The 24,295-nt window shown below is 43.6% G+C and overlaps 1 protein-coding gene across 5 annotated transcripts in view; it reads right to left on the reverse strand.

Annotated features, from left to right (window-relative positions):
• Positions 1–5,790: 5,790 nt before the first annotated feature.
• Positions 5,791–24,295, reverse strand: part of Spats1 (spermatogenesis associated serine rich 1) — a 29,090-nt gene continuing 10,585 nt past the window's right edge. For 2 of the 5 annotated variants that reach the window (XM_031348585.1, XM_031348584.1), the window contains exons 3-8: positions 22,934–23,082; positions 18,660–18,821; positions 14,563–14,683; positions 12,921–12,983; positions 9,557–9,672; positions 5,791–5,997 (exon numbers count right to left, since the gene is read on the reverse strand). In XM_031348585.1, the coding sequence (XP_031204445.1) occupies positions 5,795–5,997; positions 9,557–9,672; positions 12,921–12,983; positions 14,563–14,683; positions 18,660–18,821; positions 22,934–23,082 (814 nt within the window). In that variant the 3' untranslated portion in view covers positions 5,791–5,794. Of the gene's footprint in view, positions 5,998–9,026; positions 9,316–9,556; positions 9,673–12,920; positions 12,984–14,562; positions 14,684–18,659; positions 18,822–22,933; positions 23,083–23,155; positions 23,472–24,295 lie in introns of those variants that run through there. The other 3 variants (XM_031348589.1, XM_031348587.1, XM_031348588.1) reach the window with 2 other exon arrangements.

Genomic DNA, 24,295 nt, shown 5'->3' on the forward strand with positions numbered 1-24,295 from the left:
TGAGCTGAGTATTATTGGACCCACCAAATCATCAAGTAGGACACAGCAGCAATCCATTACCAAATGGAAGTGGTACAGAGCTGGAGAGAAGGCTCAGCAGTTAAGAGCACTGGCTGCTCTTCTAGAGGTCCTGAGTTCAATTCCCATCACCCACATGGTGGCTCATAACCATCTGCAATGGGATCTGATGCCCATTTCTGGTGTGTCTGAAGACAGCTACAGTATATTCATATACATAAAATAAATCTTTTTTAAAAGTGGAAGTGGTAAGCCGGCCGGTGGTGGCGCACACCTTTAATCCCAGCACTTGGGAGGCAGGGGCAGGCGGATTTCTGAGTTCGATGCCAGCCTGGTCTACAAAGTGAGTTCCAGAACAGCCAGAGCTATACAGAGAAACCCTGTCTCGAAAAACCAAAAAAAAATATGGAAGTGGTATATACATGATTGGACCTGACTAGGTCCTGACGGCACAAGCGAGTCACATGAAGAAGTTGCCCAAATGCCTGTGGTTTCTGCTCTTGTTACAGTGCAGTCTTACTGCCAAGTGTGCACCTATAGCCTCATGGGGTGTTCCCTACAATCAGCATACTGAGGAAGAGACAACTAGGCCTGGTTTACTGACTGTTGTGCACTTTATACAGTCACTACCTAGAAGTGGACAGCTGCAGCATTACAAACCCTTTTGAGACAACTCTGAAAGATGCTGACAAAGGGAAATCTTCATGGTGGGCAGAACTTGGCCAGATGAACCAGTTTACTGATTCATGTGCTGTAAAATGCGTTGGCTGAATAGTCGTGGACATAGAAAGATCATGATTAGAAAATTGGTGAGAAAAACATAAGAGGAAGAAGTATGTAGATGTGCAAAGGATGTGAAGACATTTGTGTCCTGTGTAAATGCTCATTAAAAGGTGATTTCAGCTAAGGAGTTCAGTAATCAAGTAGATAAGATGACCTATTCTGGGGACAGTCAGCCTCTTTCCCTAGGCATTCCTGTCATTGCCCAATGTCCACATGAACAAAATGGCCATGGTGGCACAGATGCGGTTATGCATGGGCTCAACAATATAGACTTTCACTCACTAAGACTGACCTGGCTACAGCTGCTTCTGAGTGCCAAATCTGCCAACATCAGAGACCAACATTGAGACCCAGATATGACACCATTACCTGAAGTGATCATCCAACAACCTAGTGGGAAGCTGACCACATTGGGCCATTTTCTCCATGGAAAGGACAGTGCTTTGTCTTTAGTAGAGACAGATTCTGGTTACAGATTTGCATTTCTTGCACATAATGCTTCTGCCAAAACTACAACTTGCTTTATCCATCATCGTAGTCCACAAATTATTGCTTCTGACCAAAGTACTCATTCACAGCCAGAGAAGTGTGACAGTGGGCCCATGATCATGGAATCCACTGGTCTAACCATGTTCCCCACCATCCTGAAGCAGCTGGCCTGATAGTAATATGGAATGGCCTTTTAAAGACGCAGTTACAGTGCCAATTAGGTAGCAGCACTCTAGAGGGCTGAGGCATGGTTCTTCAGAAGACAGTGTATACTTTGAGTCAGCATCCAATGTATGGTAAAATTTCTCCCATAGCCAGGATCCATGGGTCCTGGAATCAAGGGCTGGAAAAGGGAATATTTCTGCTCACCATCACCCCTAATGACCCACTAGGGGGAAAAATGCTTTCTGTTCCTGCAACCCTAAGTTCTTTGTTTCCAGAAGGAGAAGTCTCCTGCCAGGGACTACAACAAAAATTCCTTTGAACTAGAAGCTCAGACTTCCCCCTGGCAACTTTGGGCTTCTAATGCCCTTATACCTACAGGTTAAGAAAGGAATAGCAGTGTTAAGAGGAGTAATTGATCCAGATTACCATGGGGAAATTGGGTCGCTTCTCCACACAGGTAAGAAAGATTATGTCTGGAATGCAGGAGATTCTTTAGGGTGTCTCTTAGTACTATTATAACATGTAATTAAAGCCAATGGAAAACTACAACAACCTAATCCAGGCAGGATGACAAAGGGCACAAGACCCATTGGGAATGAAGGTATGGGTCACTTCTCCAGGAAAAGAGTCAAGACCTGCTGAGGGTTAGGAAATACATAATAGGTAGTAGAGGATGGTGGTTTTAAATACCAGCTAAATTGATGTGACCAGTTGCAAAAGAAAAATGAGGATTATAGTTGACATAAATGCTTCTCTTGTATTTTTTTAAGACTGCATTTGTCCAAATATTTGTGTTTTCCTTTGATTTCTTCATCATATGTTGTAACATCAATTAAGAGAATAACAATAATTATATTTGAGATACTAAAAGGATGTCCCATAAAGGACATTGCCACCTATTCTAAATTTATAATTTTTTACAGTTGTACTGGGGTTGTACAAGTTATATCATGTTAAGCATCATAAAACCTGGTTAAATATATAATGTACCTGATTTTACATGGTATGGATATATTATGTTTAGGCATTATCATGACCTGATAATTGTTTTCATTTGGAAATTAATTATGACATAAGAAGCTATGATTGTGTGTCAAGTTGAAAAGAGGTGGACTTGTGATGGCTATTCTTGGTTATCAACTTGACTATATCTGAAATAAACTACAGTCAAGGAAAGGAGACCACATCTGTAATTGTTTTTCTACTTCATTTGAAGTGGGTGAATCTACTTCTGGTCTAGACCTTTGAGATAGAAAGCATGCATCTTTGATCTGAATTTTAAGGTGGGAAGACACAGACATTTAATCCAAATCTTGAGGTGGTGAGACTCAATCCCTTTAATCTGGGCCATAACTTCAGCTGGACATCTATATAAGGACGGAGACTTAGAGAAGAAGGAAACTTTTGCTCTTTGTCTACTTGCCCTCACCTTGCTAGGACATCCATTCTTTCAATGGCATTAAAGCCTACTTGTGGATTGCAGCATATACTGAAGACCAGCTGAGACATGCAGCCTTATGGGACTGAGCAACCACTAGATTCTTGGACTTTATCTTTACAGCTAGGCATTGTTGGATCAGCTGGACTGCAGCCTATAAATCATTCCAATAAATCTTTTTGGGAGGGGAGAGTTGGGAAGAGATTAATTCATTCTTTAAGTTCTGTGACTCTAGAGAACCCTGACTAGTACAGAACTAACTCTTAAGGTGTGGTCTTTGACAGGTAACACCATTCTGTTTTCCTTCTCAAAGTCCTGCTATGCCTTTGTCAACTTTTCAGAAGGACTGCCTAGAATGAAGTGGTGCATTCAGGCTATCTCCACAGTACAGCATGTCTTGACCAGTTCTTCACCAGTGACCACCTCCATCCACATGGGGTTTTTTTCTTTGATAAAACAAAGAGGAGGAACTGTGGCAATGCATTGTGATAAAAATATCTCTTACATCCTAAGAGGCTGGAACTTTTTGCTAACCCTCACAGGCAGAGTTAATAATACACCTAAGACTGCTATCCTACTATGTACTCTGCCTGTTTAATCTACCTTTAAGAGAACAATATTAAAACCAACTTTACTTGCCTTGGACCTCCCGTGTGATCAACTTTTGGGATTCTTTTGTTTTGTTGTGTTTTTTGTGTGGTTTGGGTTTGGATTTGGGTGGTTGTTGCTGTTAATTGTTGTTGCTGCTGCTACTGTTGTTATTACTGTTTTTGAGACTAGGACTTTGTAGTCCTGGCTATCCTGGAACTTGGTATGTAGACTCACAGAAATCTTCCTACCTCTGCCTCACAAGTGCAGGGTTAAAAGTGTGTACCATCATGCCCAGCCCATGTGGTCATCTTTTCCAGATTAAGCTAATACATAGCTATAATCTTGAGTTATCTACTCTTCTATGTCCCTGACCCAAGAGTGATGCATGTGTGCTTGTACATATGTTATGATAATCATTTGCTGGAAACAGCTAATAATCTGAAAGCCAGTCTTATAAAATAAGTATTTATAAAAGATAACACCCATATATTCCTTTAAAAGGGACAGAGTGAAGTGGCATGCATACACAGTAAAAGCAGTGTGTACAGAATGAGGTACAATAGGGGTGATGGTTCTCAGCTTTCTAATACTGCAACCCTTTAATACAGTTCCTCAGGTTGTGGTGACTCCCAATCACACAATTATTTCATTGCTACCTCACGACTGTAATTTTGCTATTGTTGATGAAAGCATACTATAAATATCTGTTTTCTGATGGTCATAAATGACCCCTATGAAAAGGTCATTTAACAACCACAAAGGGGTTGTGACTCAGGTTGAGAACTGCTGTGCTAGAGGTAAAGAGGCATGAGGTGCACTCTTCCTGAACTTCCAAGGACCCGCCCTGGGAACAACTTGTCCTCCGACCCCTGCTTCTAAAGTCAGAAGAAAATCCACTTCTCAAAGATGTTTACTTTTTTTTCTTTAATGTTTATGGGTGTTTTTGCCTGCGTGTATGTCTGTGCATATTTGTGCAGTACCTGAGGAGGCCAGATGACAGTTTTGGATCCCTTGAACTAAAGTGACATGCAGTTATGAGCTGCTATGCAGGTGCTAGGAGCCAAAACTATATCCTCTAGCTCCTCCAACGCTTGTACTGGCTGTACCACTTCTCCGGCCCAGAATCCACTTCTGTTGTCTTACACCATGGCAGCTTTATAAGTTAATACACTTTTTTTTTCCTTTTTAGATTTTTTTTTATGCATATGAGTGTCTTGCCTGCATGTATGTTGGATGCCCTTGAACTGGAATTAGATGGTCGGGAGCCACCAGATAGGAGCTGGGAGCCAAGCCCACCGTCTATGGGAGGGGTACACAATCTTAAGTACTGAGCCATCTCCCACTCCCCCTGTCCTTGTTTGTTTTGTTTTAAAGAATTTCCAAATTGGGATCTAGAGAGATGGCTCAGTGGTAATGAGCACTGCCTGTCCTTCCAGAGGTTCTGAGTTCAATTCCCAGCACCCACATGGCAACTCACAACCATCCACACAGAAGAGGATCTGATGCCCTCTTCTGGTGTGCAGACATTCATTCAGACAAAGCCCTAAAATATATAAATAAATATCTTTTTTTAAAAATTCCAAGTTGATCTGACACAGAGACCATTTTTCACATAATAGCTATTGACATGCAAGATGGGGAGTCTGGCTCCAGAAGGACAGCAGTGGTCTATCTAGCTTACAAAGGGAACTTTAGGCTGTGCCGGTCTCCCATTCTGCCGCCATAATCACCTTCTGGAACTGGATCTGACTAAGCTGACATTTACTTACTGGAGGAAAATACTTAAATATCAACTTCTAGCTTTCTGGTTTTGCTTTTGTACTTTTTCATTTTTATTTATTCCTGAAGAGAGGGCGCTGAAAACCACAGCATACACATGGAGGTCAGAGACAGCTTTCAGGAGTCAGTTCTCCCCTTCCAGAGGGCTGCAGAGATCAAACCCACACCACTGGGCTTACTTGGTAAGTGCTTTTACCTGGTGAGCCATGTTACCAGCCCTTACCTTTTTACACCAAGAGACTATACAGAAAAATCTTAATCCCCTAAAATTAGGGAAGAAAGTCAACAGCAATATCAGGACATGGGTAGGAAGAGTATTAGTCATTCCTTATAATCTCCCCCAAATAAATGTACTCAATTAAAGACAGGCTCTCTAGCTCCACCCCTGACACCCAGATTGGCTTCCCTAGACCCTTCCTCTCATTTACACATTAGCCAGCACTGAGAAAACTGATGACCTAACATGTTTACTACAAAATGAATTGCATGCACCCTACCACAGTAATCAATACCATATTACAGAAACATTCTTTAAGGTTTTTTATTTATATGTAATGTGCGTGCATATGTACGCAACATGTGTGAGGATGTCCGATGAGGCAGGAAGAGGGTTTGAGACACCCTGATGCTGGAACTACAGGGGGTTGTGAGCCTCCCTTGGGTGCTGAGAACTGAACTTGTTCCTTCTGGAAGAGCAGCGAGCACCTTTAACCGTGGAGCCATCTCCCCAGTCCCTGCAAAACAGTCTTAGTCACCTAATGTGGCTGGAGTTCAACTACCAGCACTTCTTTGTGGTGGATCCAATTGTGGTTTTTAATCTTTTTTTCTCAGGAGTTCATCTTTGTGGGTCTCATTTCTAGAGAGTTTCCTGTGCCCTGAGGTGGGACACTGCTCCCAAAGAGAATCTGCTTTTCCTCAGGCCCCAGGGTTCAAGCGTCATCTGAGTTCATTGCTCTGTTTGGGATCAGTGTCCCCCAGACCCTGGATGCACGGGTCTCATGTCCATGTCTCAGTATCCCCCAGACCTTGAATGCATGGGTCTCATGTCCATGTTTCAGTATCCCCCAGACCCTGAATGCACGGGTCTCATGTTCATGTCTCAGAAAGGTTTTCTTTTGTCACATGCATATATTTATGTCCCAGACTTTTATGCCAGCTACATCATAGGCCTTTTCATCAGCATCTGTAAAACCTGTAGTTCCATGTGGATTTCTTATTCCAGGAACTAGTACCAATTGATCTGTGTGGATGTACAGGAAGTTTACTGAACAATGGGTAAGTAAATAGGGTTTGAAATCTGCCTGACAAACAGCTCACTTGTACTTCTCTCAGTGTCCATTAGAGGGAGGTTTGTTTTGTTTTCTAATTATATGATAATGCTCTATGGGCTTCAAGGAGCCCTACAGATAGCACCACCATCTCTCTGGGACCACTTGTCCTTCCTTCAGGCACAGCTACATCATCCCAAAGACTCACTTAGTCCCTGTACCTCCTTTTGTTCTCTCCCTTATGGTCACTGTAAGTTTCTGAGTCTGGGTAATATAAATGCAGAATTCTGAGTTCTCTTTGAAATCCCAATGAACAACTCATTTTAGTGCAGCTGTGCTCTGACTATCCATAGCAGAAATCTCTATTACTATCATTATTCATATTTGTAGCCAAATAATCATGCCACACTACCTCCTTTACTACTGGGATAGAATTATCTGCTGCCCCCTAAACACACTCTGAGTTTGTTAGAGGAAGGCACTCTTAACCAGAAAAGAAGGCATTGGGCTATTTGGCCGATAGTTTCAGAGATTCATAGGCTGGGCTCCTGTGTATACTCCCAGAAATGTTTGCCTTTCACTTACAGATTCTTACAGAGTTCAAGTAAAGCACCCTCAGTGTTCAGGCTCTCAAGGCAGTGGTGGCCTCCTGGATACTCAATGTGGGATTGTCCCGCATTGGAAGGACACCAGTCATGTCTCTGAGTTCCCCTGTCCCATTCCAAATCCACTTGGAATTTGGCCCATAGGGTCACTAAAAAGTGCACCACTCCTGTGTGGCACATTCCTCAGTCAAGGTGGAGGTGTTTATATGTTCAGAAACACTTGTCTTGATTGTCAGATCAAGCAAGAAAAGCCTCACAGACCTGCTACATGACCTTGAGAGTAAAATTGGAAAATATTTTGCCTTTTTAGACAGTGCCACCACTGAGCTAAGTTTTGGGAGCCAGTTGCTCAAGATCAAAAGGAAAACAGTCCAACCAAAGTAAATCCCTCGAAGTAAAACTGTTAGAAATACTGTGGGATGACGCAGAGTGCTCATAAGTCTCTTAGGGGGTTTGCTAAGTTTCCTGTTGCTATAGTTTGGATATGGCTTGGTCCCTCTGGTGATTGGCCTTCACTGTTACCTTGACTAGATTTAGAGAAAACATACTCTTGTTTCTGAGGGTGTTTTCCTCAGATACATGTAACAGAGGAGGAAAAACCCACCCTGAATATAGGCACTATCTTCCCATGGTTCACAGATGAAATCAAAATGAGAAATCCAGCTGAGCAGCAGTGTTCACCCCTCTCTGCTCCTAACTGTAGATGCAGTGTGACCAGGGGCTTGATATTGCTACTGCTGTGCCTTCCCTGACTGATAGACTGTGTCCCCTAATACTGTAGGCCAAAATAACCCTGAAGTTGCTTCTCATCTGATACAGCAATGAGAAGTGAAATTAATACTGTCCCCAGTACAGTGACATTGAAAACAGGACTGGCTGATGGCACATGCCTCTAATCCCAGCACTTGGGAGGCAGAGCCAGGCAGATCTCTGAGTTCAAGGCCAGCCTGGTCTACAGAGTGAATTCCAGGACAGCTGGGGCTCCACAGAGAAACCCTGTAGGAGAGTGGGAGAAAACGAAGAAATTTGATAGGATTTTGATTAGGTAGAGCCTAATAAGAGGTGATCTTTGTCAACTGTCCCTATGAGAGGAAATGCTGGCTTCAAGGGGTTTTTCAGGAGTGGATTAGATACTTTAGGAAAGAGCCTCAGAGTAGGAAGTGGGTCACTGGGAGCAGGCCTGTGGCTCTATAGCCTGGTACTTCTTCCTGTTCCGATTTGGACTATGGATGCCATGGGAGCAGCCAGCCTCCTACTACCACAATGCCTTACATGCTTGATGCCATGTCTTCTCCACTATGGTCAACTGCATCCCTCTGGTGATGGGAGCCAAAATAAACCTTTTCTTCTTAAAGTTGCCTTTGTTAGAGTATTTGTCACAGCAACACTTACCACACTAACACAATCCCAACTCAAAAGGAAAAAGCCTCAGAGATCCAACTTTGCTCCTCCCCCTTATATGAAGGCATAGCAGGAAGGCAGTGCCTCGACAGATACCAAATCTGCCAGCATCTTGGGCTTGGAATTTCCAGACTCTAGAACTATGAGAAGGAAATTCCTTTTGTTTATAAGCTACCCAGTCTCTAATATTCTGTAATAGCAGTCTGAGGAAACAGAAAACACTTCCATAATGCTTGCCTGCAACCATTAACCTGCAGGCATCCTGTATCTGAGTAAAACCAAACATGAGCTGTATATTAGTGTCAGTGCTAAATAACAAGCTTGCATTGGTAATTTGCATATGGCATTAGAAAATATCCCCACTTTAAGAAACACATGCTGAAGGGAGGTCTGAAGGTGTAAAGGATTCTGATGTGTATCACTGGCTGGTAAGTGGGTCAGCAAAACAGTGAGAGGAAGAGGAACAAAAGCACTGCCATACATGCTGACCATGGGAGAGTCTAGATGAGGACACCCAAGTGTCTGCTTTATGGTTAGTGCAACTTTGCTACACATGTTGAAAGGTTTCACAGTTGAGTGTTAAACAAGGCCAAACAGTGATTCCTCATTAGAGTCAAACAAATGGTTTAGGACAGAGACAATGTCAAAAGCAAGATTTAAAAAAAAAAAAAAACAAAAAACAAAAAACAGCAATGGCAGAGGCTGGCTGGGAGGGCAGTCAGCACATGCTTTGGGGCTCATGTCTCTGCTCAGTGTTGTCTTGAAATGTTGGAAGAACCTGTGGATAGAGGTACAGCATTAAAGAGTGTGCTCCCTCACAAGCCCAACAGCTCTCAAGCCACACATTTCAACCCTCAGAGCACAGTGAGGACCTCTGCCCAGAGGACCTCCTGAATGCAGAAGGCACACCCACTCCAGGAGAGGCACAGCCATCTCTGAGCTCCACATAAAGCCTCCCAAAGGACTGCTCTTCAGAACTCCTCCAGTTTCTGTAGGTTTTGAGATTTTTTTGAACCTACCAGCAGAGAAAAAACCGTGTAGGAAGGGCATTGGTGCCTGCCAGTTTTCAAGCTCCTCAACTTCTTTTATCTCATTCTTCAAATTGTTGGCCTTTTCCTTCTCCCAGAAAGGCAAACTGCAGGAAGAGCACAACCCCACTGAGTTTAAATGTATACCATGTTAAATTTACAAATACTATATATGGGAAAGGCACTACATGACCACGTGACCATAAAGTGAATGAGGCCTCCACAGGGAGCTGGGGAGATAGTGCAGTGAGTAAAATGATTATGGTGTAACCACAAGGACCTGAGTTCAAACCCCAGAACCCACACAAGAAGTCAGGGTGTGGCCAGTACCTTAGAATAGCACCCAAGGTTGACCTCTGGCCTTGACATGCACACATCCAAACATACACTAAATAAATGTAAAAATAAAAATGTAGATTTAAAAAGACAGACCTAAACACAGAATGTTTTCAAAGCAAATGAATGACCTATGATATATTAGCTAAATGCAAATGGAACAGAACAAGGGTTGTACTCTTTTCTTTTTTTTAAGTTTTATAACTGTATGGGTGTTTCATATGCATCTGCACCATGTGCCTTGTGGTGCCCAGAGGCCAAAAGATGGGAAAGCCACCAGAACTAGAATTGCTAATGGTCGTGAGCAGCCCTGTGGGTGCTGAGACTTGAACCCTGGGTCCTCTGGAAGAATGCCCAGTGCTTTTAACCACTGAGCCTTCCCTCCAGCCCCAGAGAGTTGTAATCTTAAGACTTATAGAGATGAATGATGAGAGTAATGCAATTGTATAAAGCCTACCTATCCAATAACATGGGATATAAAAGGCCACCTGCAAATTCTGCTTCATAATTGAGGAAATGGGCAATCCAAGCAGAGAGAGCACAGTGTTCTCAACAAGTCTGAAAAGCCAGAGATACAGCATTAGGAAACCTTAGATGCACAGAAACAGCAGGGCAAAGTTGGGGGCGCGAGGAGCTACACAGAAAATGAACTTCTGAAATTTGTATACCAGTTACCTTGAGTATTGCTGAATACTAAGACATATTATAGGGTGGGGTGTCACAAGACAATAATGTAGTTTATTGTGCGCTGTGCTGGAGAGTTTTATGTCATTGTGACAGAAGCCAACATCATCTGAGCAGGGAACCTCAACTAAGAAAATGCCTCCATAAAGAAAGAAGAAAGAAAAAGAAGAGAAAAGAAAAGAAAAAAGAAAATGCCTCCATAAGATGGGGGTTGTAGGCAGGTCTGTAAGACATTTTCTTAATTGGTGACTGATATGAGAGGGCCTAGCCCATTCTGGGTAGCACCATCCTTGGGCTGGTGGTCCTAGGTTATATAAGAAAGTAGGCTGAGCAAGCTGTGAGGAGCAAGCCAGTAAGCAGCACCCCTCTATGGCACCCCTCTGCATCAGCTCCTGCCTCTAGGTCTCCAGGTTCCTGCCCTGTTTGAATTCTTACCCTGACTTCCTTTAATGATGAGCTGTGATATGGAAGTGTACACTAAATAAGCCCTAAGATATGTGCTGCATTGTTCCCGGCTCTCACAGAAAACTGAAAAATCCTTCTAAATCCCACCAACAAAGCTGAAAACTCTTCATTGATTACTGCAAGCATTTGGTAAAGACTCCAAAGCGGGTAGTTAGGTATTCTAAACTATCCTTAGAGAACTTCTAACAACAGTCAAAATATACTCAAAAGTATCACACCTTTAAAAACTAAAGATCAATGCCGGGCAGTGGTGGCGCACGCCTTTAATCCCAGCACTTGGGAGGCAGAGGCAGGCGGATTTCTGAGTTCAAGGCTAGCCTGGTCTACAGAGTGAGTTCCAGGACAGCCAGGGCTATACAGAGAAACCCTGTCTCGAAAAACCAAAAAACAAAACTAAACTAAACTAAAGATCAAGCTGGGCAGTGGTAACACACACTTTTAATCCTAGCAGTCAGGAGGCAGAGGTAGGAAAATGGTGAGTTCAAGGCCAGCTGGGTCTACAAATCAAGTTCCAGAACAGCCAGGGCTTCACAGAGAAACTCTTGTCTCAAAAAAAATAAAAATAAAAAAATATGTGTGTGTGTGTGTATACACATATATGTAATATACAATATAGCATAATACAATAGAAAAGGCATCTTTCTTGGTATTTTATGATTTATACATACAAATACATTTTCATATATTTTTAAAAGGCAATTTACAAAAGCAAATAGTTGGGTAGGATAGTAAGATTAGGCAGTGGCTGATATTTTAAGTATTCTAGGATAGTGTTTATTAAAAAAGAAAGTACAGACATGAGAAGCTTAAATATGTGTTGTAAGGAATAATGACACATAACGAAGGCATTAGAAGTGCCAGGTTTAGAATAAAAGGCTTTTATTCCCACCCAGCACTGAATCCTGGTGTGTGAGACTCAGGAGCACACGTGCCTACCTCACCATATTACATGAGACTATTTGCATTCAAAAATTGAGAGGGAGAAGAGGTAAATAAATACATAAATTAATTCATGGGCAGAGCAAAATTTGAAATTGGGGTTGGAGATATGGCTCAGTTGTAGTTAGGAGCATTGGCTGCTCTTCCAGAAGACCCTGGTTTGATTCCTGGCTAGCACCCAAACTATGGCTTGAAACCATTTGTACATTCAGTTTCAGGGCATCTAAAACCCTATCTGGATATCTGGGCACCCAGTATACACATGGTACACAGGCAAAACACCTCTACATAATTTTTAATTTAAAGAATATCCAATTCTATAAGCATGGAATTAGGGCCACTGAGATGGCTCCGTGGATAATGGTGCTTGCTGCCAAGTATGACAGCGTGAGTTCAAGCCTTGAGATCCACATAGTGAAAAGAGAACCAACTCCTTAACATGTGGCACATGTGCCTCTATACATGCACACCCTTTTTTCTTAATTTTAATATAAAAACAGAGGACTGGTCCTTCCCTCAAGTACAGGGATGTTCTATTGGCCTTCTGTCTAGTTTTGAAACACTAACCAAGTTCCCCCAGTTGGAATCATTAAATGTGTGTTTTCTTTTCCAGAATACTCTAATATTCTGAAAACAGGGTATCAGCCATTTTACTCCATGTAAACTCCCTTCCCATTCATACCCAAGTGCAGCATGGCATTTGGCAGTTGGCCAGTGTCATATGTAGAATTTGTCCCCCTCCCATTGCCAGATGCCACAGACCCTTGACCTCTATGGGTCTCTCCAACAGTCCACCTTATATACAGCATTGACCTTGCTGCTGGGACACAAAAGGTCCCCATGGTTTGACTGACTGCAGGCTCCTCCATGGGAGAAAAGTATGTCATTTCCACAGAGATGGGATCACAGAAAACCTGATGAAAAAACTCACTTGGGAATTTGCGGAAGTGGCTCAAGTGGGATAAATGTGTCGAATTTTTTCTCATAAGGTCCCCTGGGGGAAAAAAACAAAACAGTAAAAACAACCATAAAATTGTTATGGCCTCTAAAAGCAGGGAGAGCATCACATGATCATGTCCAAAACATGTCCTGCCTTCTGGTATCATTTACGTGAGCTTCAAGACTGTACAGAGAACAATGCTTCATTTTGTTGTTATATTTCATCAAGATCATTGACTCCCATGGAACTGGTTTTCTAGATATTCTCAATATAATTCAACCGCTGTTTGTTCTTTCAGTTGGATGACGCTCTTCTCTCTAAACATATTGTCCTAAGTTTGCCACGACCTTTAAAGTCTAGTAACTAGCAATCAGATTTGGTGCGGAAGCACTCAAGTCTACAAGTGTGTGGTAATAGACATCAGGCAAAATGAACAACTACTATTTCTGGCTTTATCAAGTTTTAAAAGGACAATGTAATAGGTTTCATGACATTTCCATATGTATGTATCATTGGAGTTAACTCATATTCATCCCCCCACTCCTCACTATTGCAATTCTTCCCCAAAGTCTCCCTCCCAGTGACATTGTGTGTGTGTGTGTGTGTGTGTGTGTGTGAGATGTCTGTGTGTATATATGTTTGTATATGTGTATGTATATATATATGTGTGTGTGTGTGATGTGTGTGCATACATGTGTGTGTGATGTGTGTGTATATATATTATGTGTGTGATGTGTGTGTATATATGTGTGTGATATGTGTGTATATATGTGTGTGATATGTATGTATATATATATGTGTGTGTGTGATGTGTGTATATCTATGTGTGTAATGTGTGTGCATGATGTGTGTGTATGTGTGTATGTGATATGTGTGTGTGTATATGTGGGCACGATGTGTGTGTATATATGTGTGTGGATGATGTATGTGTGTATATATGTGTGTGTGATGTTGTATATATGTGTGTGATATGTGTGTGTATATGTGTGTGTGTGTGTGTGTATGTGTGTGTTTTTAAAGTATGGTGCCTTTTTGTGGTACTGGGAGTTGATATTAAGGCCTTGCACATCTAAGCAAGTTCAACCCCAATGAATTATATCCTTAGACCTCCTTGTATCTTATAGGCACAAATTGAGTAAATATGAACTCTTTAAGGAATTTTCACTTCACGATATCTCACTGCTACCCACCCCTTTAAGGGATAATTCCTATACAGGGACTAGGGAAAAGGTTCAGTGGGTATGAGACTTGCTATGAAGGCATCAGGATCTGGGTTTCAAATTCCCAGCACGCACATAAAAGCCAGGCATAATGGGGTATGCTTGTGACCCCAGCAATAGGGGCAGAGACAGGAAGATCCTAGCTGCTCATGGGCCAGCTGGCCTGGCCAAAATGTCAAGTTCTGGCTGGGTTCAGAGAGTCTAATAACATAAGTGCAGAAAGCAATAGAGAAAAACACTCTGTGTCCTCCTGTGGCCTCCACATGCACATGTGTGAGTATACACACCTGCATATATAGGTGCTTCTAACACAGAGACACACCAAAGATACAGAACAAAATAACTAGTGAAGTACTATTAATTAACACCCAGCAGAGACATTTAATAAAACTGTGAAATGAGCATGGACTCACCGTGAGAAGTTCACTGGCGGCAGAGTTGCTCCTGCTTTGAAGAACTCTTTACTCTGTTCTGGGAACATGTACGGATTATCCCCTGGTGTCAATTTGGGGATTCCATTTCTGGGGTCAATATCTGTGGGAAACGTCAGAAAACGTCACACATAAGGGTGAAGGCAATGCCCTGTTTGCTTTGAGCAGCGGCCTGATGGTGGACAATCAAGTCCTTTCTTGTTTATCATGAGATAAATTTGTTATCCCACCTTAGGAAGTTCAAGTTCATGGGACTCTTTTTTTTCCTATGCTGTGTTCTCAGGTATGGTTACTTAAAAACATGGAGGCCTATAGAAGAGTGAGTATGGAGAGCGATCCTGTGGATGAGGCATGGCTGCTGTGCACATACACTCACAGCAGCTGTGCAAGGTTTGCACGAGATCAAGCCAATTACATTTTTCAGCAAAGATTGGGGGTGGAGGTGGCTTCTGAGGCCCTGAGGATCTATTGGCAGTTGATACCTTCAAGGAAAGGGATAGTTGCTTTTATTTAAGAGTATGGTCACTGGTAGGGTCCCCACACCCACAGACCACCTCACACCAATACACATATGGACAGCCCCAGTAGAAGGTTAAAAATTCACTACATATTTTTTTTTAAAAAAGGAAAGACTAAGATTGGGAAGGAGATGGGAGTGAGGGTTCTAAGAGGATCAGAGGTGAGGAGCAATGTGCAGATATGATCAAGGTACACTGGGCACATGTATAAAATTTTCAAATAATAAAAATTTAAGTTAAAAAAAAAAACATGGCCAAGTGGTGATGATGCACACCTTTAATCCCATCACTAAGGAGGCAGAAGCAGGCAGATCTCTGTTCAAGGCCAGCCTGGTCTACAGAGTATGTTCTATGACAGTCAGGGCTACACAGAGAAATGTCTCAAAAAACCAAAACAAAAAAACAAAAACATAGAGGGCTGGGAATATAACTCACTTGGCTAACATATATAATGCCCTTGGGATATGTATGTGTGTATGTGTGTGTGTGTGTGTGTGTGTGTGTGTGTGTGTGTGTGTGTAGAGAGAGAGAGAGAGAGAGAGCCATCCATATATATATATATGAAATCTAATTTATGTTAGCCAACTACTCCCGTACCCGTAGCCTGCGCTGGAGTGTGTTTGGCATACCCAGTGTCACCCCGCTGGGAGAAAACAAGACAAAACAAAACTGATTCCCCTCTCCCAGCAGATATGAGTTTCCAGCAGCTTCTTAGCTAAGGGTGGGACTTGTGCCGCTTCCCCTCCTGTGTCAGGATGTTGTCTGGCTTGAACTTGTGCAGGTCAAGTGCATGCTGTCCACACTCTGTGAGTTCATTTGCGCATCTGCCCAGGCACAGCAAGAAAACACTGCCCTTTTTTTTTTGACATCATCCACACCTGGCTCTTACAAGTTTTCTGCCCCATCCCCTGCATCTGTCACTGAGCCGTGAAGGGAGGAGTGCTATACAGTCATCTTACTTCAGCCTGAGCACTCCCAAGTCTCTCTCTGCGTACTGTCCAGTTGTGGGTCTAATGGGAACTGAGCCGTGTGCAGATCTCTCTGCGTACTGTCCAGTTGTGGATCTAATGGGAACTGAGCCGTGTGCAGATCTACAGCTTGGGTTGGTGCGTACTGTCCAGTTGTGGGTCTAATGGGAACTGAGCCGTGTGCAGATCTCTCTGCGTATTGTCCAGTTGTGGGTCTAATGGGAACTGAGCCGTGTGCAGATCTGCAGCTTGGGTTGAAACTCTGTGTTTTGGGACAGGGTCTCATGTAGTCCAGGCTGCCCTTGAACTCACTGTGAATGACCCCTAACCCCTGATGCCCCTGAGGATCTTCCAGCTGCTGGACTTACAGGCGTGGGCTAGCAATGGGTCTGGTTTGTGCGGTACAGGAGATGGGGCCAGGGTTTCATGCATGCTAGGCAAGCACTACCAACTGAGCTCCGTTTTATTCTGTGATTGATACTTTTAAAACTAAAAACAGAGATGTGATTAAGGTACTGGATTTGCTAGTTAAATTCATTAAGTTCTGTTTATTCTGGTGGTCCGTGCATGTATAGCATTCTGGCTTCAACTCTAAATAACACAAGGAGTAAAACATTGGAATGAGGAAAAAAGTAAGTTGTGTACATTCTGGGCCTTACTTAAATGTCATGCATTTCCCATTTTAAATGCATGCCCGTGTGTAGTGTACATGCATGTACATGTGTGTGGGTGTGTACAATGAGCACGTGTGATCTTGCATGTGAATGCCAGAGGTCAATGCCGGATGTTTTCCTCAGATGCACTCTCTCCTACTTCTTGACTCAGAGTCTCTCACTGAACTCCCTTGGCTGTAGAGGCTGGCCAGCAAGCTCCACGGATCTGCCCATCTCAGCCTGCCCAGTTTGGGGCTTACAGAGGACAGCCACTACCCCTGGCTTTTGCATGAGTACTGCGGAGCTGAACTCAGGTCCACATGCTTGTGCAATACCTTCCTCCTACCCGACGTTTCCTCATTATTTTTTTTTTAAATTATGCGTATGTAGTGGCTGTTCCTGGTTGTCAACTTGACTATATCTGAAATGAACTACAATCCAGAATTAGAAGGCTCACCTGTGGCTTTAATCTGGAGTCTGAGAGATACAAGTTTCCGACCTGAATCTGGGCGTGGAGATCTTGAGGCATAGTGACTATGAATCCCAGAAGATTAAGATAGGAAGATCTATGAGTTCAAGATCACCTGGGATTAAAGGTGTGGTGGCATAGTGGCTATGGATCCCAGAAGATTAAGATTGAAAGATCTAGAGTTCAAGCAAGGTCATCTGGGATTAAAGGTGTGGTGGCACGCACCTTTGATCTGGGCCACACCTTTTGCTGGAGACCTATATAAGGACTTTGGAAGAAGGAAGGCTGCTCTGCTTCTCCTGCTTGCCTTGTGGGACTGAGCAACTGCTGGATCCTTGGACTTCCATTCACAGCTGCTGCTGACCTTTGTTGGGAGTTGGACTACAGTAAGTCATCAATAAATTCCTTTACTACATAGAGACTACCATAAGTTCTGTGACTCTAGAGAACCCTGACTAATAAGTGTTTTGCCTATGTGTATGCCTACGTGTATACTACATGCGTGCCTAGTGGAGGCCAGGAGCAGGTCTTAGATCCCCTGGGGCTGGAATTATGCACAGTAGTGACGCACCATGTGGTGCTGGAAATGAAAACAAGTCCTCTGCAAAAGCAACCACTGAGCCATCTCTGCAGCCCTGCATTTCCTCCTGATGAACAGGAAGTTGAGGATCAGGGCAAGGCACAGGATTCCTGTGAGAACCCCACAGCTGGGCCATGCTTGTAGCTTCCCAGGTTGTTTTGTGTGTGTGTGTGTGTATGTGTTCTTTATCCAGACAAATCAAAGCCTGGGTTTGAAAATCCATTTGTCCTTTACGTGAGTTTTTACAAAGAGAAGTTGTCTACAAAGACCTTACTCATCAGTGAGGCGTTGGCTCCTCCTCCTACGTGGGTATTTCTATAAGAAATGCCATAAATGGTCCTCTGGCACTCTGCAACCTCTTAGGATCTTTTGAGAAGTCAATTCAGAGTGAGTTGGCTCCACAGCTGAACAGAGAACTCACCAAGTTACAAACTAAGTCGCTGCATGGGTTTAGATATGGCGTATGTATAGATATTTTCATCACAGTTGCCATTAAGTAAATATAAAAATAGCACTATGTACTTCAGGCTAAGACTTACTTTAAATATATGTGGCAGGTGGCCTCCTACTGAAACATACATTATTTCCTTCGGACTTCGGACTTCAGTGGGGCTGCTATTAATGACAATCTGAAGGGACTCATCTGGTGACTCAAATGCCACATTAGCATTTCATGAGAGTCGGAGAAAGACGAAAGTGTGGACCAGCATGCATTCTGAGCCCTTCATCAAAACCTGTCACCTGCGAGTTAGGCTCGCTGCCTTCCTGTCTTCCTGGCTGCACTATGGGACACAGGGTGGTCCTGCAGAGCTGTCCCCCGCCAGAGAATGCAGGCTCCACAGCTGGGGCTTGCTTTCTTTAGTTTCACCTTTGATGGAGGAGACACACTACCGTATTTCTTCTTGCCGAGGCTCTTGTCCACTGTCCTTTCTGCCACAGACCTCCGGTTGCCCCGGAAGACCCCACTGAAGAAGCACTGCTTTCCAACGTGGTAGGTGTGGATGTTGCTGCTGAACCGTGGATAAAATGACCACTCAGGACGCTGCCCATCTTCTGCAAGACATCAGAAACCCTTCCGTTAGCACTGCTCTGGGCCCTCAAGACAATTAGATGACAAGATGTTAAAACCCACCCCTCCTCGGGCTCTTCTTGGCTTACAGCCTTCTCACATATATACATTTTTTCTTTTTTTTTTTAGATTTATTTTATTTATTTTATGTATATGAGTACTGTGATCCTCTCTTCAGACACACCTAAGAGGGCATCAGATCCCATTACAGATGGTTGTGATGGTTGTGAGCCACCATGTGGGTGCTGAAAATTGAACTCAGGACCTCTGAAAGAGCAGTCAATGCTCTTAACTGCTGAGCCATCTTTCCAGCCCACATAACTTTTTTTAAAAATGTGTATGAGCATTTGCCTACAAGTACACATGTACACTGCACATATGCATGCAATACCCACAGAGGCCAGAAGAGGGCTTTGGGTCTTCCTGAACATGGAATTACAGGTGGTTATGAACCACACACCATGTGGGTACCAGGAATGAAACCCAGGTCCTCTGGAAAAGCAGCCAGTGCTCCTGGTCACATATACAGTCTCACTATGTCTCACTAGACTGAGCTTTTCTGTGGGAGTGTGTGTCTGTGTGTCTTGTATATATACATGTATGTTTGGGTAGGTACATATGTGTGGATGTGGGTTTATGCAGCAGAAATCAACATCAATATCTTCTTCAATTGCTTTTTCACCTATTTTTAAAATTTGTTTTTTAAAGATTTATTTATTTATTATATGTAAGTACACTGTAGCTATCTTCAGACACTCCAGAAGAAGGCATCAGATCTCATTATGGAAGGTTATGAGCCACCACGTGGTTGCTGGGATTTGAACTCAGGACCTTTGGAAGAGCAGTCAGTGCTCTTAACCACTGAGCCACCTCTCCAGCCCCCTTTTCACCTATTTTAAACAATTATTTTTGCTTCTCTGTGTTTGGGTGCTTTGCTTGCTTGTACGTCTGTGTACCATGTGTCTGCCTGGTGCCCATGGAAGTCAGAGGAGGGCACCAACTCCCATGGAACTGGAGTTAAGCTGTTCGCCACCATGCAGATACTGGGAATCAAACCTGCATCCTCTGGAAGAGCAGTCAGTGCTCTTAACAGCCAAGCCAGCCTGCATCCCGGTCCATCTTACCTTTTGAGACAGGATCTCACACTGGACCAAGAGTTCACTCATTTGACTTGATCGCTGGGGTTACAAACACATGCTTTCATGCCTACCTTTTATACATGGGTGCGGGAATCTATACTCAGATCCTCATGCTTGTGTGGTAAGTTCTACCTACTGAGCCATCTTCCCAGCCTTGCTTTTTTGATCTTCAGCCTCCCAACTGTTGAAACTACAGGTGTGTGCCACTACACCCAGCTAAACTGTAGAGTCTTTCTCAGTGCATAAGAGCCCTTGGTTCTACATCGAGGGCAGCATCAAACTCTAGGAAACTAGGCACCAGAGGAAGAGGAGGAGGAGGAAAGTTATTCAAGAAGCTGCTCAGTTGTTTCTTTTTTCCATTCCCTTTCAAAACTCACAAAAGTTACACGCTCACACATGCTACAGAGGCTGGGGAGGGTCATAACATCCTACCTGTGATCAGCCTTCCCTCTGAAGGCTGTGGAGAGAGAGAGAATGCTCAATGTCGATCAGCCCGGACAGCCTATCTGGGCACAGCATGGTATTGGCCCACATGTGTGTGTGCACCACAGTAACCTGTGGACACTGTGCCTCCTCAGGCTGGACAGGGGCCCTTTTGGTGCCTAGTTCATCTGACACAAGAATCCAGTCATTCTACAGCTGCCAGAGAAGCCCCTGGATGGCCAGTGAAAAGCAGAGGTTTAATGGGTGGCCTGGGGCTTGGGGTATGTTCTGATGGGAGGCTGGGGCCTGGAGTGTGTTCTGAAGGGAGGCCTGGGACTTGGGGTGTTCTGCTCCCCATGCTCTGCTTCCTGACTACGTGTGCTTGTGTGGAGGACTGAGTCTCTCCGTAACTCCATTTCCTTCTCTGTAAACTGGAAAAGGTCTCTAACAGCCCACAACCATCTGTAACTCCAGTTCCGGGGATCTGATGCAAACAAACACTTGCACGTAAAATAAAAATCATCAATCTTTTAGGATGAGAAAAATGGCTAATACAAACAGCCACATAGACCTAAAGCACTGTTGTAGGGGAAGGTCTGGGTACCTGTGCAACTAGAGGGGAAATGCTCCGTATACTGCAACTCATCCATTCTAGTGTGTGTCACTGGATGACTAGAGAAATGCATCCTTGGCTTGCTTCACTCTATTCTGAATGCTGCCCTCTGCTGACACAGACCTACACAGAGAGGGCAATGTGGTAGCACCGGTCTCAACTGAGGGGCTCTCAAGTCACCTAGGACTCACCTCTGAGCACACCAGTGAGGGTTTCTAGATTGGGTTTGCTGGGGTAGAAAGGCTGGGATGTTAAACTGAATCCTGGGCTGGATAAAGAGAAACAAGCTGAGCATCAGCCATCCTATCTATCTACCTACCTACCTACCTACCTACCTACCTATCTACCTACCTACCTACCTACCTACCTACCTACCTACCTACCTACCTATCTATCTACCTATCTACCTACCTACCTACCTACCTATCTACCTATCTACCTATCTACCTATCTACCTACCTACCTACCTACCTACCTACCTACCTACCTACCTATCTACCTATCTACCTACCTACCTACCTACCTATCTACCTATCTACCTACCTACCTACCTACCTACCTACCTATCTACCTACCTACCTACCTACCTATCTACCTGTTGCTTTCTCTCTGTCTCTTCTGTGTGTATATCTGTCAGTCTGTGGCTGTGTCTCCAATGTCTCTGTCTATGTCTCTGTCTCTCTGTATGTCTCTCTGTCTGTCTCTGTCTCTGTGTGTCTCTCTGTCTCTCCCTACTCTCTATCTCTGTCTCTCTGCCTGTGTGTCTGTGTGTCTTTCTGTCTGTCTTTGTCTCTCTTTGTCTCTTCCTGTCTGTCTCTGTCTGTCTGTGTGTGTGTGTGTGTGTGTGTGTGCGCGCGCGCGCGCGCGTGCCTGTCTGTCTGTCTGTCTGTCTCTCCATTTCCTGAATGTGGATATATACAGTGTGAATTGTCTCCATGTCTTCCTGTCTGCTGTGTGGTCTGTTGAGTCAAAATAAACCCTTACTTTTTAAGTTGCTTCTTCACAGGTGTAAAAACTAAGTAGTAATTAGTCCTAAGCCCAACGCACGAGGGAGCAGGATAGCCAAGCACAGTGTCCTATGGTTAACTTTATGTTCTGTGCACATGTGTGCACATGCTCGTGTGCATCACCATGGCAGAGGCCAGAGCACAGCTTCCAGTAGTCAGTTATCTCCTTCCACCATGTGTGTTCTGGGGAATAAAAGCCCGGGTGGTCAGACTTAGCCACACGGACCTTAGCCCACTGAGCTGCCCTGCCCTGCCCCTTAACTTCTTGTGCTAAGTAGAAAGAGTATACTTTATAATGATGGTATTGTGTAATGTATGTAAATATCTGAACCAGTAATGTAGTTATTTATTGTTATCAGATATGATGTGTGTGCTATGCTTTTCTATAACTGGCCAACAGTAGCACCGCAGACACGTCACATATGTGTTATGACATTAGGAAAGCTATGACATCACTAGGTAATAGGACGCTTTCAGCTGCATCATCATATTTTGGTAGAACCACTGTAATATATGCAGGTTACTATTGGCCAAAGCTGCATTATACAGCATATGACTACTTCTGTATGTATACATGTATGTATATATAGATCACACATACATTTCAAAATTCAGTTCTTCACAGCTATAGGGCAGAATATGTTGGGGAATAAAAAAAGGTTTGCATTCTTGTATATTTCTTTATAACTTGTATATTTCTTTAGAACCTTTTATGGCTCTCGCATGAAGGTATTTCACGTTTGAAAACCGTATGACCACACCTCCCACACAGCCGTCATGAGGACCGGAGAAGAAACATGCTAAATGCCTAGCACTGGGCAGGGAGGTCTTCTGTGATTCCTCCCACATCAGGGCAGAATTCTTGAAAGATCCTGGGAGCAGAGGCCTGTGGAAGAAGGCCCAGGGCCACTCACTTGTCTGAGACTTGAGCAGGCTGAATTCCTCGGGATATTTTTCCTTATGGATTTCAGGCAGTGAAACTTTCGAGGAGCGATTAGACTGTGCAGAGGAAGAGGAGGAGGACGAAGAGGAGGAGGTCTTTTGACCCAGCTCTGCAGCCTTGCTGGAAGGCAAGTGGAAGGGTTAGAGTCATCTCTGTACTCAAACTGCCAGCCAGACTCTGATCTTATACTCACAGTACATGAGTCCTCATCAACAGAACTGGCCTCGCTTCTCTGTAAAGTCCCTGAGTGTGGTGTACTGACTCACAGCTTGAAGGTTCCTATTCAAAAGATGACCACTTTAAAACAATCAGGTAAAGGTGTTTGCTTCATAGCCAGAGAACCTGAGTTTGATCCCTGGTAACATGTGTGGCCAGGAGGAAAGAACCAATTCCTGTAATTATCTTGTAGCCTCCAGATATACACTATGTCACACGATGGATAGATGGATGGATGGATAGATGGATGGATGGATAGATGGATGGATGGATAGATGATAGATAGAATTTAATTCTTCTGTTTGTTTGCTTTTGAGACAGGGTTTCTCTTTATTGCCCTGACTGTCCTAGAACTCACTCTGTAGACCAGGCTAGCCTCAAATTCACAGAAATCCACCTGCCTCTGCTTCCCAAGTGCTGGGATTAAAGGTGTGGACCACCACCACCCAGCTTATAAAATAATTCTTAAAAACAGTCTGGAGGGGCTGGAAAGATGGCTCAGCAATTAAGAGCACTAATTGTTCTTCCGAAGGTCCTGAGTTCAAATCCAAGCAACCACATGGTGGCTCACAACCATCTGTAATGAGATCTGATGCCCTCTTCTGGTGTGTCTGAAGACAACTACAGTGTAGTTACACATAATAAATAAATAAACCTTTAAAAAAAATTCTTAGCACCCACATGGTGGCCCACAACCATCTGTAATGGGATCTGATGCCCTCTTCTGGCATGCAGATATATCTGCAGATAAAGCACTCATATACATAAAATTTAAAAAGAAGTAAATCTTTTTAAAAACAAGCTGGAAAGATAGCTAATCAATCAGGAGCACTTGCTATTCTTACAGAAAACCCTGGTTCAATTCCCAGCACCTACATGGTAGCTCACAACCACCTATAACCCCAAGTGTAAGGAATCTGATGCCCTCTTCTGGCATCCACAGGCACCAGACATGCATGTGGTATTTAAATACATGCGTATTTAAACAAATTAAAGAAGGAAAAAGAACAGCCAAGGCACTAGCTCCTCAGAAAGTAAAGCACAGAATTGCTACATAATCCAGCAGTTCTACCCCTAGGTGTACACCCAAAAGATAGATAGAGAACAAAGGCTACAT

Source organism: Mastomys coucha, unplaced genomic scaffold (genome assembly GCF_008632895.1).
Source record: "Mastomys coucha isolate ucsf_1 unplaced genomic scaffold, UCSF_Mcou_1 pScaffold3, whole genome shotgun sequence".
NCBI classification, from domain to species: domain Eukaryota; kingdom Metazoa; phylum Chordata; class Mammalia; order Rodentia; family Muridae; genus Mastomys; species Mastomys coucha.